The 12,348-nt window shown below is 42.3% G+C and overlaps 1 protein-coding gene across 1 annotated transcript in view; it reads left to right on the forward strand.

Moving 5' to 3' along the window:
- LOC105919793 (cilia- and flagella-associated protein 54) overlaps positions 1-12,348 on the forward strand; it is a 35,030-nt gene that overhangs the window by 18,428 nt on the left and 4,254 nt on the right. The window contains 25 exon segments of the mRNA XM_036143114.1: positions 57-146; positions 648-774; positions 952-1,054; positions 1,610-1,692; positions 1,785-1,982; positions 2,118-2,278; positions 2,361-2,515; positions 2,604-2,813; positions 2,936-3,135; positions 3,633-3,768; positions 4,073-4,196; positions 4,347-4,508; positions 5,519-5,728; positions 5,823-5,910; positions 6,591-6,743; positions 6,846-6,912; positions 7,654-7,839; positions 7,920-8,006; positions 9,106-9,225; positions 9,401-9,448; positions 10,385-10,526; positions 10,656-10,816; positions 11,040-11,194; positions 11,299-11,380; positions 12,137-12,296. Of these exon segments, the coding sequence (XP_035999007.1) occupies positions 57-146; positions 648-774; positions 952-1,054; positions 1,610-1,692; positions 1,785-1,982; positions 2,118-2,278; positions 2,361-2,515; positions 2,604-2,813; positions 2,936-3,135; positions 3,633-3,768; positions 4,073-4,196; positions 4,347-4,508; positions 5,519-5,728; positions 5,823-5,910; positions 6,591-6,743; positions 6,846-6,912; positions 7,654-7,839; positions 7,920-8,006; positions 9,106-9,225; positions 9,401-9,448; positions 10,385-10,526; positions 10,656-10,816; positions 11,040-11,194; positions 11,299-11,380; positions 12,137-12,296 (3,408 nt within the window).

Below are 12,348 nucleotides of genomic sequence, written 5' to 3' on the forward strand. Positions count from 1 at the left end.
ATTTTTCTTTTCTTTTTCTGAGCTTCATTTAAACACAGCTGTCTCTATTTCTTCAGAGGTGGCACCGTCACTGGTTACGACTGAAGATCCCACTGTGCTGTATCATCTGTTCTCCAGCTGCACACTGCAGGACAACTACAAGCACGGTGAGTGCCGCATCCTTTAAACAGTTGTAGCCAAATATCTCCACACAGGGTATAAAAAAAAAAAAAAAAACACATAACTTTTTTTTTCTCACTGAATAAAACAAATATGTAACCTTCGTATGATGGGTGGACATTCGCACAGTGTTTTTACTAAATATGGCACCTTCAGGCGTCTGGACGTTGTACCCGAAGATCAAATGTTTTGAACTGATCAGTCAGATGCTTTTCAAACCATTATCTGTGATTCCTCGACTTTCTTAAAGGCATTGCAATTTTATAGTGTGCAAACCTTTGCATTTAAAATAATTTTATTTAAAAAAAAAAAAAATTCTCTCAATGCTATGTGATTTATCAAATCGAAATCCTTTTGGTTATTCTAACTGACCTGATGCGGGAGAATCTGTACCTGATTGCGCAAAGGCTCACTCAATAAAAGTTGTTTATCGACTGATCCGTCCAGTCCGCTCAAAGCAGGTTTTAATGTTTGTGTGTTTTAAAAAGTGATGCAGCTCAAGCGAAAGACTTATTTCCTCGAGTTCGCGGCACTGCTTCTGCAGCGGACCGTGGAAGAGGGCGGCGCAGACCTAACGCTGGACTGGGGACAGAGCATTCTTCAGGTTCTCTCCAGGTTTGCTTTGCTGACGTTTGCACAACACAACAGATTTGAACTCTGATTTTATGTGTTTATTTTTCGATTTGTAGATGATCTCTCTCCAAGTTATACGTGACTTAATAGTTATGTCACAGTGAGCCTCATCGTTACAGTGTACCTCTCTCATCATATTGCTCTTTTCTACGCCGGCAGACACGATGAAACCTTGGGCCTAGCCACGAAAAAAGAGCAGGAAAGCAGCAAAAGTAAGAGAGGCGGTAACCCAGTGGCTAGCAAAAAAAGCGAAACCCCTCAGGTGAACATCAAACACACACATCAAGCAGAGCACACGTAGAGGGCCTAACAAAAGGGTCCGTACTTCATGATCTTTTTTTTTTTTTAGCTTTTGTCATGTTACCAGCACGCACTTCCGTGCACTTTATTCGAATTTTACTTGATGCACAACCGCCGAGTTGTGCATAAACGTGAAAGCGGAAAACGGCCCTATGAGTCAGCTGTGCTACGGCTCAGCCGAGAGAACCTGTTGACAGGACAAGCGTTCGCCGGGCGCTCCGACATTTTGGTGGGAAGAAGGTCAATTGGAGGAAAAAAGTTGAAAGAAAGCCATAAGTTGTGTTTTTAGTTTAGCCGTTTGCCACGGGGGGGTTGATGTATACGTGGTAGAGAACCAACCCTGAAAACGCCACCATGCTTCAGCGGGGTCCGGTCAGCTGATCATAGTGTATGGTCATTTAAACATTTAAAGGCGCCGTTAGATATAGAAAAGGCAATCTATATCGCAATGCATCTGCACTGCTTGTTGTTTTGGTTTTACATTTGAGAAAAAGCTCTGCGTGTGTTTTCATAGCAGATCGCGCCCACGCACGAGGAGTTGAGAAAGAAGCTGAGGAAGCACCTTCCACGCAGCTTGCTGCGGAATCTGAAAACAAACAGGTATCGCGCGTGGATGCACGACGGCCAGAGACGCTTGGGTTTTGCGGTGCAATAGTTTGGACTCACGCGGCTTTCCTTGTGCGTGTTTTTAGAGAGATGCGCATAGTGGAGAATATGCTGTCCATGATGTCTACCGTAGTGCAACGCCACAAGAAGCAGGTTCAGCTGAGGAACCTGAAAGCCGACGAGAGAGCGTGGAGATCTGCCGTTAATTACTGGATGGCTGTGGCATATTTAGAGCAGTTTTACCAAGGCCTGGAGCCGACGCCTGGAGGGCAACAGGAGCAAAGGTCAGCCGAGCTGCATTTCTGGAGACAACATGCTGATATTTACTTTTATTCATTTGGAATAATATATTGTACATTTTGTGACCAAAATTCTCAAGTAAGTAAGTAAGTCCATTCATATTTGGATGCTTTGCTCAGGTACAGCGAGCTCGATCCCCGGTGGTTCTCTCTCGCCTACTCTGGTGTCCTAATGAGGAAAGATTCTCTGCTCTCTTCTGAAGACGAAGTGGACTTGAAGAGGGAGTCTAGCCTCAGGGATGATGTACTGACTCCAAAGAGCGAAAAGACACAAGAGGAAGGTGAGAAAACGAATCCGCTAACGGATGGAAGAAGGTACGGTTTGGCCTTTCGTTTATAGCTTGATGCTTCCTTTTTTTCTAGCTGTCAGAAACGACGTCCCTGTGGCCAAGGAGATCACCGATGAGAGGAAAGGCTCCTGTAAAAGTGCGGCACAACACACGGAGACGGAGATGAGCGGTCCTGACTTACTACTGAGTTCTGTCAAAAATGCTGCTATATATCTTCGCAGAGCGATGGTAAACAAGACGCGACTATGAACAGGGATGTGTGGCCGCTCTGTCGGTGCCACACTGCGTTTTATGCCTCTAAATGAAATCTTTTCAGGTGCTGGCCCATCGCGGACATCACTGGACAGCCCTGCAGAATGCGTGTCAGACTCTGTGGGACCAAAACCTCCGACTTTCTACCACGATACAACAGATTGCTTTGCGTGAAACGTCCCCACCGGTTACGGCCGACCAGCTGCACGTCATCTTCACCCCTCTTCTGGTTCTGGCCACCGATCTTATGCTGGACATGCTGGACAAACTGCAGGTGAGAGTCACATGTTGCTGTTTGCACACAAAGGACCGTTTAGTTGAAGGTGTTTCTGGTGTTTCTGTGACTTTCTGCCAACTTCCCTCAACTGTGAACTGCTTGGATGTTCCTCCTGCCAGATTTGGAGATTTTATGATCTTGACTCGACTCTTGAAGAACTTGAGTCTGGTCTCCACTTCTCAGCCCCGCTGGATGACTGCTTCCCGGTGGACCTGCGCTGGGTTCGGACTTTGGTGATGCACAGTCTGGAGCAACTTCATAATTGTGGAAAATGGGAAACCCTGGCACACTTTGCCTTACTTTACAACTCATACACACGGTGAATACATTTATTTATTTAATTTTTTGTTTATTACGTTTGGTCCCTTAAAAAGTGGCAGTCACATATACACACTGTTGTACTTCCTACACCGTTCATCTGATTTGGATGTAAATACCCTCAAATTAAAGCTGAAAGTCTGTAGATAAAGCACATCTTGTTTGTTTCATTTCAAATCCATTGTGGTGGTGTATAGAGCCAAAAAGACTAGAATTGTGTTGATGTCCCAATATTTATGGACCTGACTGTAGCTCAGGTCAACTTGTAGAACAAGTGTTAGCCTTGCACTCGATGTAATGGACACAGAACACATGTGGAAGAACACCCTCGGGTCAAAGTGAGGCCAAAATGCATCGTAAAGGTTCAAGTTGTTTGAATACTACAGTAAGGCACTATGTACTGTATGTAAAGCTTAATACCCTTTTGCAGTTTCTCTTGACAATCATTTTAAGACCTAGCCCCTCAGCTGAAGATGCCTTCATAATTCTCTGTCGTAGGGAACGTTACGCCTTGATCATCCTTCCTCTGCTGGTCCACTCTCAGCGGAAGCTGCTTGAAAGAATCTCTTCTTTTGGAGGACCCGCCGTCCCACAACCGCACCACGTCCAGACACAGAACACCACTGGGGAGAAAGTAGGGGACGCACCAAGTAGAAATCAGATCTTTTTTTTTTTTTTACTGTTATGATAAATATAGTCAAAATAGAAACCATCACTACCAACCCAAAGTGAGGACTTTAAATTCAGTTGCAATGAAAAAGTACCAACCAGGAATTATCCCTGTCCTGTTTTTTTTTGTCTTTAATTAGCCAGTAGTTTTTCAACAATACATGTGAGACAAATGATAATTGATTTTTCAATGCGCTCTCATTTAGTGCCAGCGACTCAAGGGGAGTTTCAGTGCCGTGTGATTGACTGCTCCTCTGCATTTATTTCAGATAACTAACAGAAGCTACGCAGGCTGCCAGCTGCTCAGCGGGTGGACCCGGAACCCCGAAAAGCCCGTTCGCAAAAAGACAGCGCGGAGAAAATCATCTCCTAAAGACGCGCCTTCACTCAAAGGTTCGACCATGCCTCAGTCATGAGAAAAAACAATATTCAAATAATCCGGATCTTCTAAAGACATAAACAACCGTACGAACTTTTCTTAGCGCTAACAAATAGAAAATGTAAGAGAAATGGGAACGTGTGTAAAGATGCTCTACGTTAAAGTTTCAGAGATGCAGCTCTCCATGTCGCTGGTGTGCGTTCCTCTTGACGTGGAGGACACGCTCAGCTGCCACCGTGAAGCCCTCGGAAAAAGACCAGACACCCTTCAAGTCCTCCAGCACAGCCGCTCGCTGCTGGTGCAGCTCTTAGCGAGCACACAGCCCTGTAAGTGTATTTACTCAACGACAGAGGCACACGTGTAGTGGATATTAACAATTATCAATTAGGCGAGCACACAACTCGCGAGAGAGAAAAGAGAAGATGCGTCTTTGTCTTTGTGAATTATTTAACTCAAAGGCGAGAAGCGCTTGAAGGTCTCTGTCCCCCCAACGCAGTCAGGAAACAGAGCGAGAGGAAAAGGGCACGCTAAACTTTCCTACATTCTGGGTTAGCGTAGAAAGTGGGAGTAATCTTCAGAGGAGTGCACCCACTGCTACGATCCAGATGGGTCGGATGTGGAAACACAATAGTGAACCTGTAAGCACGGGAGCTTCTTTCACACGAGGGAGTTACGCGGGTGCATCCAGACAAGATATGAGCAGAGCTGCATTAGGGCTTGGCGATATGGATTAAAAAAATAAATCTCAGATTTTATCATACCAAATCCGATTAATCGATTTTTTCCTCCTTTAAGCTTCATAAAAAGAAATTAAAGAAATTATTTTAAAACCTTGCTTTTATGTCAAGCATTTTGTCAGGGGGTTGACCTGAATTCAAAGTGCAACTAAAAACAAGATGGCAGTCGTGCCATTATAAACAATGAAAATATAACAAAACATTTGCTGCTAGTGGTATTACACATTGAGCTAAGAAAAGGCTTCACTGCACTTGTGAACTTCAAACTAAGTTAAAAAAAAGTAAATAAGTAAATGAAGTACCTTGTAATATGGTAAAAAAAAAAGTTTCTGTTTAACAATATTTTGACAATACATTTGCCTAAACATATATTCAGCATCACATTCTGTTATCCTAATGGAAAGAGTAGAAAATTAGTGTATTGGCAAAATAAAATCCAGATGTTCCAAAAACGAAATCTTAAAGAATTGTAAATTCGAATTAATCGATTAACTCGATTTATCGCCCAGCCCTAAGTTGCATACGTCAATAGCACTTTCCACAACGCACACACGCACACGTGCAGAACCGCTGTGAAACCTGCTGCCGCCGCTCTCCAGGCTTCGCAGCACAGCTGCCGCGCGGTCAGGGGAGAGGTCTCAGCCGTCCAGCGAGCCAGGTGAGCTTCAGCCCCGCGGTTCTCTCTTCTCCCGACCTCCTACCTGACGACCCGTGTGAGGAGGACTTCGGTGCTCCGAACGCTATCTATTGCCGTCCCATCAGCCTCAACAGCACGCCAACGGTTGCTGCAGCATACGCAAACTCCATCAGTAAGCACGCCGTCTGTAATTCATTTAGTCAAATACTTTAAATTTGCCACAAGGTCTTTTTTTTTTTTTTTCCTCTTCTTCTGCTTTTTCTCAGAGTACCTGCAGCCTGACGGTCACGACTCCCTTAAAGTTTTAGCTCTGCATGAAAAGGGGAACCTGCACTACTATGCAGGAAACCTGAGGTTAGAAAAGATTTAAATGGGCTGATCTGTTCTACCACCGTCTGCCGTCAGGTGCCTTACTGGCCTTTCAGCGAGGACGGTGTGTACGTGTTTTATGTTCCTCTGTCGTTCCCCACAGAAATTTCAGTCAGTGGCGCCACCACGGGGTGGCCAGGGGTGGCCATGGCCCCCCCATGCCACATCCAGGACACCCCACTGGCCAGTGTAAATTGTAGGCAGGCACTCTTCTTGACCTTCTATCGTACTTTTATTTGTATCTGCCAGTATCTACTTTCCCCTAGTAACTGTTTTGTTTTCCAATAAATGTATACCTTATTCTAAATATATATTTACACAATAAAAAGGAATTGTTGTTCAACTCAAAATGTTAACTGTACTGTTATTGGTCTATGCACATTAGATCATTAAAAATAAAAAAAAACATTAAAAACCTAAAGATATTAGTAGGCGTTTACTTATATTTAAAATAATTCTCAAAGTATTTAAAAATAGTATTTAAAATAGTTTTCTATTATTAGTCCTAAGGCAGCTTTACTACAACAGTAGAATAAAATCCTGAAATTATGGCTTTTAGTTTCAGTGCCACCCCAAGAGTTTAATTGGCTCCATCTGGCCAACCCTATGAAACATTTCTGGAGGCGCCACTGATTTCAGTCCTGCTTGTGCTGTCTTGCCTCCAGTGCGGCACACTCATGCTGGAGTAAAGCTGTGGACTGCGCCTTCCACAGCTCCCGTGTCATCCAGGAATGGGACGGCTCCTCGCAAGACGCTGTAAAGAAAGCCGGTATATGGGGATGTCTGCTGGGCGCCGTGCTCGCTGCAAAGATCGCACAGTAGGTTGGACTGTTGGTTTAAGGTGTCGTCTACTGCGTGTGACGTAAGCATACGCCGTTGAGGCTCCGCTGCAGCTGAGGCTCGGGTTTTTCGATTTGCAGGTTTGTTTCGACCCCCGACATCGCCGAGCGCACAAAGTGTTGTCTGCTGTCTGCTCATTTCTTAAAGGTAATGCAGCTACAGCGCCTGCCAAGGAGTGCAGTAATTATACCCCTTGAAGCTTTTCCTCATTTGTCACATTACATTCAGAAACTAATGTAATAGACCCCTCCCCTCCTCCTCCTCCTCCTCCCCTTTGCAAACAGACCAAGATTCCTTTATGGCTTTCCTTCAACGGTGACTTTTTTGTGCCCCTTTTCCTTGAACGATGGATTTGTGGGGTTCACGACTAATGGCTGTCACGTCAGCAGATTCTGGCACCTGCAGCTTCTCTTCGGCTGCTTCCCGTTAACGCTCCCCTTGCCCAACCTCCTGTTTTAGGTGGATGGGCATGTTTCAGTAGCTTTGATGTGTTGATAGATGGACCAGATATTGATAGATATTGTTTTATAACCACATTATAAACATCTCCGTAACGTTATCACTGGCCTGAGCTGCTGTTTTCTTTGGCCTTCATGATGATGTTTGTTTTCTGTTCTATAAAAGAACCTCCGAGGGCTTTAAAGGTTCATATTTGCAAAACATTTTGAAGACCATTAATCCATTTTCATTTACTTCACAATGATGCGGTAACTCATGTCGACCCGTCCCGTCCTAAGAATGCTGAAATTTGTGGCTGTAACGTGAAGAAACGTGGAAAATTTAAGGCGTATAATTCCGTTTGCAAGGCACTCCATTTTTTTTTATTTCTTGCCTCTTTCCTTGTGTGTCTTTCTGACGTGGTTGTCTATGTCTGCTCATCCTCTCTAGTGCGTGCTGGGCTGCTCCATGGTTCACCCTCGAACAGACCTACAGTATAGCTCGTACGCCATCGGGGACGAACTCTTTCCCGGCGTCAACCTTTTTTCTGAGCCCCACAGGCTTCAAGTCGGCGCCACAGTCGCGAGTCTTCATTTTGTCTGCCACTGGCTCTTCGCCGCAGGCTACCACATCACGGTATTTACCACCATTTGTCCTCAATTTTACACTTCAGTCCGGACAAAAATAGACGTTATTAGTAAACCCTGTTGTTTCAGCTTCTGCCCGTTCTAGCCCTTTACCTCCACTTGGTGGGGCCCGTGTGCAGAGACGTCCAGCGCACGGCTGAAGCCAAGATCCTCAAGGTCAGAACTGATGTTATTGTCGTGATTTTAATTTTTATGTTTTTCGACGACAGTGAGACGTGAACTAGGGCTGGGCGATATGGATTAAAAAATAAATCTCCGATTTTATCATACCAAATCCGATTAATTGATTTTTTCCCCTCCTTTTTATTTCATAAAAATAAATTAAAGAAATTATTTTAAAACCTTGTTTTTATGTCAAGCATTTCGTCAGGGAGTTGACCTGAATTCAAAGCGCAACTAAAAACAAGCTGTGAAATATGCATGTAAAACGAGATGGTAGCCGCGCCATTATAAACAATGAAAATATAACAAAACATTTGCTGCTAGTGGTATTACACATTGAGCTAAGAACAGGCTTCACTGCACTTGTGAACTTCAAACTAAGTTAAAAAAAAAAAAGTAAATAAGTAAATGAAGTACCTCGTATTATGGTAAAAAAAAAAAGTTTCCACTTAACAATATTTTGACAATACATTTGCCTAAACATATATTCAGCATCACATGCTGTTCTCTTCACGGAAACCCAATGAGTGTATTGACAAAATAAAATCCAGATTTTCCAAAGATGAAATCTTAAAGAATTGTAAATTCGAATGAATCGATTAAATCGATTTATCGCCCAGCCCTAACGTGAACCCGATGATGGCAACTCACACTGTAGTTTTGGAGGTTTCTTAAAGCTTGGAAGCTGAGAGTGAAGCTGTTTGTTCTTTCAGTTTGAGTAGAGAGCGAACACGTCATTATACGCAGATGTCACGGGTGGATAAAATCAACCCGAAGACTCAGAACCATCCCAGGATGTTGCAGCTTGAGCGTAACTCAATGCCCTTATATCACTAGACAGGCAGATAGTCTTGTAGAAGAGATAGTGGGACAGACTATATAGAGTCCACAGATCTTAAACGATGTCCTGAGTTTCCCCATCAGACAGAACATGACCAAACATGCTCTGTTTGGTCATGTTCTGTTTAAAGTTTAGCCTGAGCTTAAAGATGTTAACAACAAACCAAAAACAACACAATCCATGCTGTTATCTTCTGCTTTAAGATGAGAATCTGTCTCTGTCTCTGTCTCTGTCTCTGGTTGTTTCCTGCAGGTCCGTGCTCTTACAGAGTTGTGCATGTTCACTGAAGCCATTGCAGAAACTGTTCAATTCACTCAAGGAGCAGATGTTATTCTCCCGTCTGGACTCCGCATTGCCAAACCAGACCCACAAGTATTTTATGCTTTTTACCTAAACCCTTTTAAGATGTCTTATTATTTTCCAGATTTTTCTACCTTCCCATTCTCTGAATATGTGAGCACATACCTATTCAATGTCGACTAAACTGTGCTGATATAAAGGAACTAAGTTCATTTCATTTTAATGAGTAATTGTGCTTATTGAACAGCCTGTGAGGACTTTCTGCACCAACAAATCTCTTCCTGATAACGTGGAGGTAAGTAAAATCTAAAACTCCTGCAAGCCCCACTTTCCAATCAGTTAATTAAAATCATTTCAGTGCATTTATACATTTATTCATATTTATCCGCACTATATATAATAAGTGCGCTAAAGGTATGGTAGATATAATCCTTCCTCTTTGCTGGATTTTCATCTCTATCTTTTTTCCAAGTTTCATATTTATGTGTGGCTCTCAGTGATTTATTTTAACTATGCTATTTTTTCCAGCAGACAATTATAATAATACATATTATAATACATATCCCTAAAAACAAGAACTGGGTGCACCCATTTATTGTGAATTTTCTTTATTTCATACTTGTTAAAAGGTACATATTTACAGTCTCAGTCTTGTTTTTGTTTTTTATTCTTTCTGAAATTTAGGAGAAATTGTAATTGTTCTTTCCAACACCAGAGCTGGTGGATAATGGATAAAACAGCCTTACTTTAAGTTTATGGATCTGACCTAAAACGACCTATTCGAAAATTTAAATAAACTCGACCAACTTGGGTAAGAAAAGTGGTTAAACAGCCATTCAGAAATATACCAATAGAATGTTTATTACTGGATGTATATTGTTTCTCTGCAGCTTGCTAAAAGACATTTAGCTAAATATTAGTGGAGGGATATCTACACATTTGAGACAGGTTTAAAATTTTACATACAGTTTGGATTCAAAGAACACATGCAATCAAACTTGTCCGCCTGGATCTTGCTTTTGCAATATGTGGGGAATTTGTATGTTGCCAGCAACTGGGAAATAGTGAAATCATAATTTTCTTGCAAAAATGGTTCAATAAAAAAAATAAATGTGAAATTCAAGCGAACGTAAACTTCTAACTGGAACTTCATTAGCTGTAAAATTTGCCTAATGAAATTGTTTCCTTTCAGTCTAATTTGTGCGTATGTTTTCCTTATGATGATTATCAGGCTCTGGAAGACCTTATAAACTGTGACTTTACCTCAGAGGTCTGCACGTTGTATGGTGATACACTGTGCTCCAGATTCAACCTCGCTCGTATTCAGCTGATCTTAGCGATCAGCAAGTCTGAACCTGGCTGCCCTGAATCAGGTCTGTAAGCAAGGTGCTGCTCTCTGTTGACTTTGTTTATTGTGGGATCGGTGTCTTAAAAAGTCATTTTTTTCTGAAGGACATCAACTTTAAAAATAAATAAATAAATGAAAACGTATCGTCTTTCAGATTCTGAAGAAAGTTGCGCTAACACACAAAGCAGAGAGATGGATACAAAACACGGTGAGCAGGAGAGACTTGAAACACAGGGATCGGGCCCCGAAGCAGAAGAGCAGAAACGTGTCACTTTCTGCATCGGGAAGGAAAAACTATCTCCAAAAAGGATCAAGGTAAGAGACTGATAAATTTTTATTTATTTATTTTTTTTACTTGACTTCATGCTGTGAAGGGTGTACCAGAATGTAAGCATATAGGTTCTACCTCAGTAGATCTTTGATTATTGAGTTTCCATGCTGCTTGTCAGGCCTGTATTTAACTGTTCCTGCTACTTTAATGTAGATTCTGTAAAAGTAGTGACTTATGTGTGACAATATCCCATTTCCTCTCTTAAAGGGTCTTTTATTAGAAGGAGCCTCCACCCTGTTGTCCTCTGCCTGGCAGCAGCTCACCTCTCATACGTGCAGCGAAGCTGAGAAGCTGGAGCTGACCGTGGAGTTCAACTTTCTTAAAGCCAATATCTTTCTGCAGCAAGGAAACTTTGCACTCAGGTACTCAGACATCAAGGTGGATTTAAGCGAGCGCAATGTGTTCACATTCTTAGTATTTGCATAGGTCTTCCACGTTATGCTGTTTTTGATTGTTCTCCTTTTAGCTCTGAGATTGCAATTTCATCTTTGACGTTGCTGCAGACATCTCCCGTCATTGTGAGACAATGCCCTCCTGGTAGTGAACAGGTACTGTGGCTCATCTATGGTGAAAAGAAACCCAAAGTACACCGTCTTTCAGTCAATACATTGAAAAAAAAACTCCTCTTCTGTTACCATGCCCTAAAATTTAAACACCTAAACCTCAGAGAAACACATTGCAACTTGCTAATAACAAAAAAATGTAAAGAATCTAAGTACATCTCCACATTTAATAGCTTGTAGAAGCTCATTTAGTAGCAACAGTTTTACACAGTTGTCACATGGCTTCTGTATAGATTTACTAACCTCTAACGTTGCCATGCAGGAGCTTTGAAACTTGCTATACCTGCTTTACATCGTTGCTTCAGTTCATTAACGTTTCAGTGAATTTTCTAGGCCTGGCCATCTTAAAATGACCGTAATTCTTCACCTTCAGCTTTGCTCTCAGTTTTTAGATGCTGCTTTTTGTCTCTCTGCTTAGTGTCCTGCTTAGTAAAGGGGTGTTTACATTGTGTTACCCTGGATCTTTATCCCACAGAACTTATTTACCCAGCACATTTGGTTTGTTATTGCGTGGCTTTTGTCTGCAGGGCTGTGTATGTAAAAATATATTCTCTGCCACTGAACGAATCGCTTCTTCTCAGTCTGTCTATGGCTGAGTGTGCGTGAAATAGATGGAAAAAAAAAAGGCTTCTGCCAAGAAAAACAAATGTTTTATCGCATTAAAACCAGATAAATGTGACAAATATTTAAACAAATTTTACCTGAGTAATTTTTTTTTTGTGTGTTACATCTTGTCTTAAGGACACCAGAGACTGCAGTGAGTCAAGCAGCCTGGATGGAGACTGCCCCAGAGCTGTTGAAGCCCGGGAGAGAATCGGCGCTTTGCTGTGGCTCCGGTGCCGGCTGACTCTGGTCCAAAGCCTAGCTGCTGACATCCCCGCCTCTGCAAAATTTTTCCCAGGTGTTGGAAGCTTTTGGATTTCTTTTCCTAGTATTTCAGGACTCGATTTTAT

The sequence above is a fragment of the Fundulus heteroclitus genome, chromosome 11 (genome assembly GCF_011125445.2).
Source record: "Fundulus heteroclitus isolate FHET01 chromosome 11, MU-UCD_Fhet_4.1, whole genome shotgun sequence".
Taxonomy (NCBI): Eukaryota; Metazoa; Chordata; class Actinopteri; order Cyprinodontiformes; family Fundulidae; genus Fundulus; species Fundulus heteroclitus.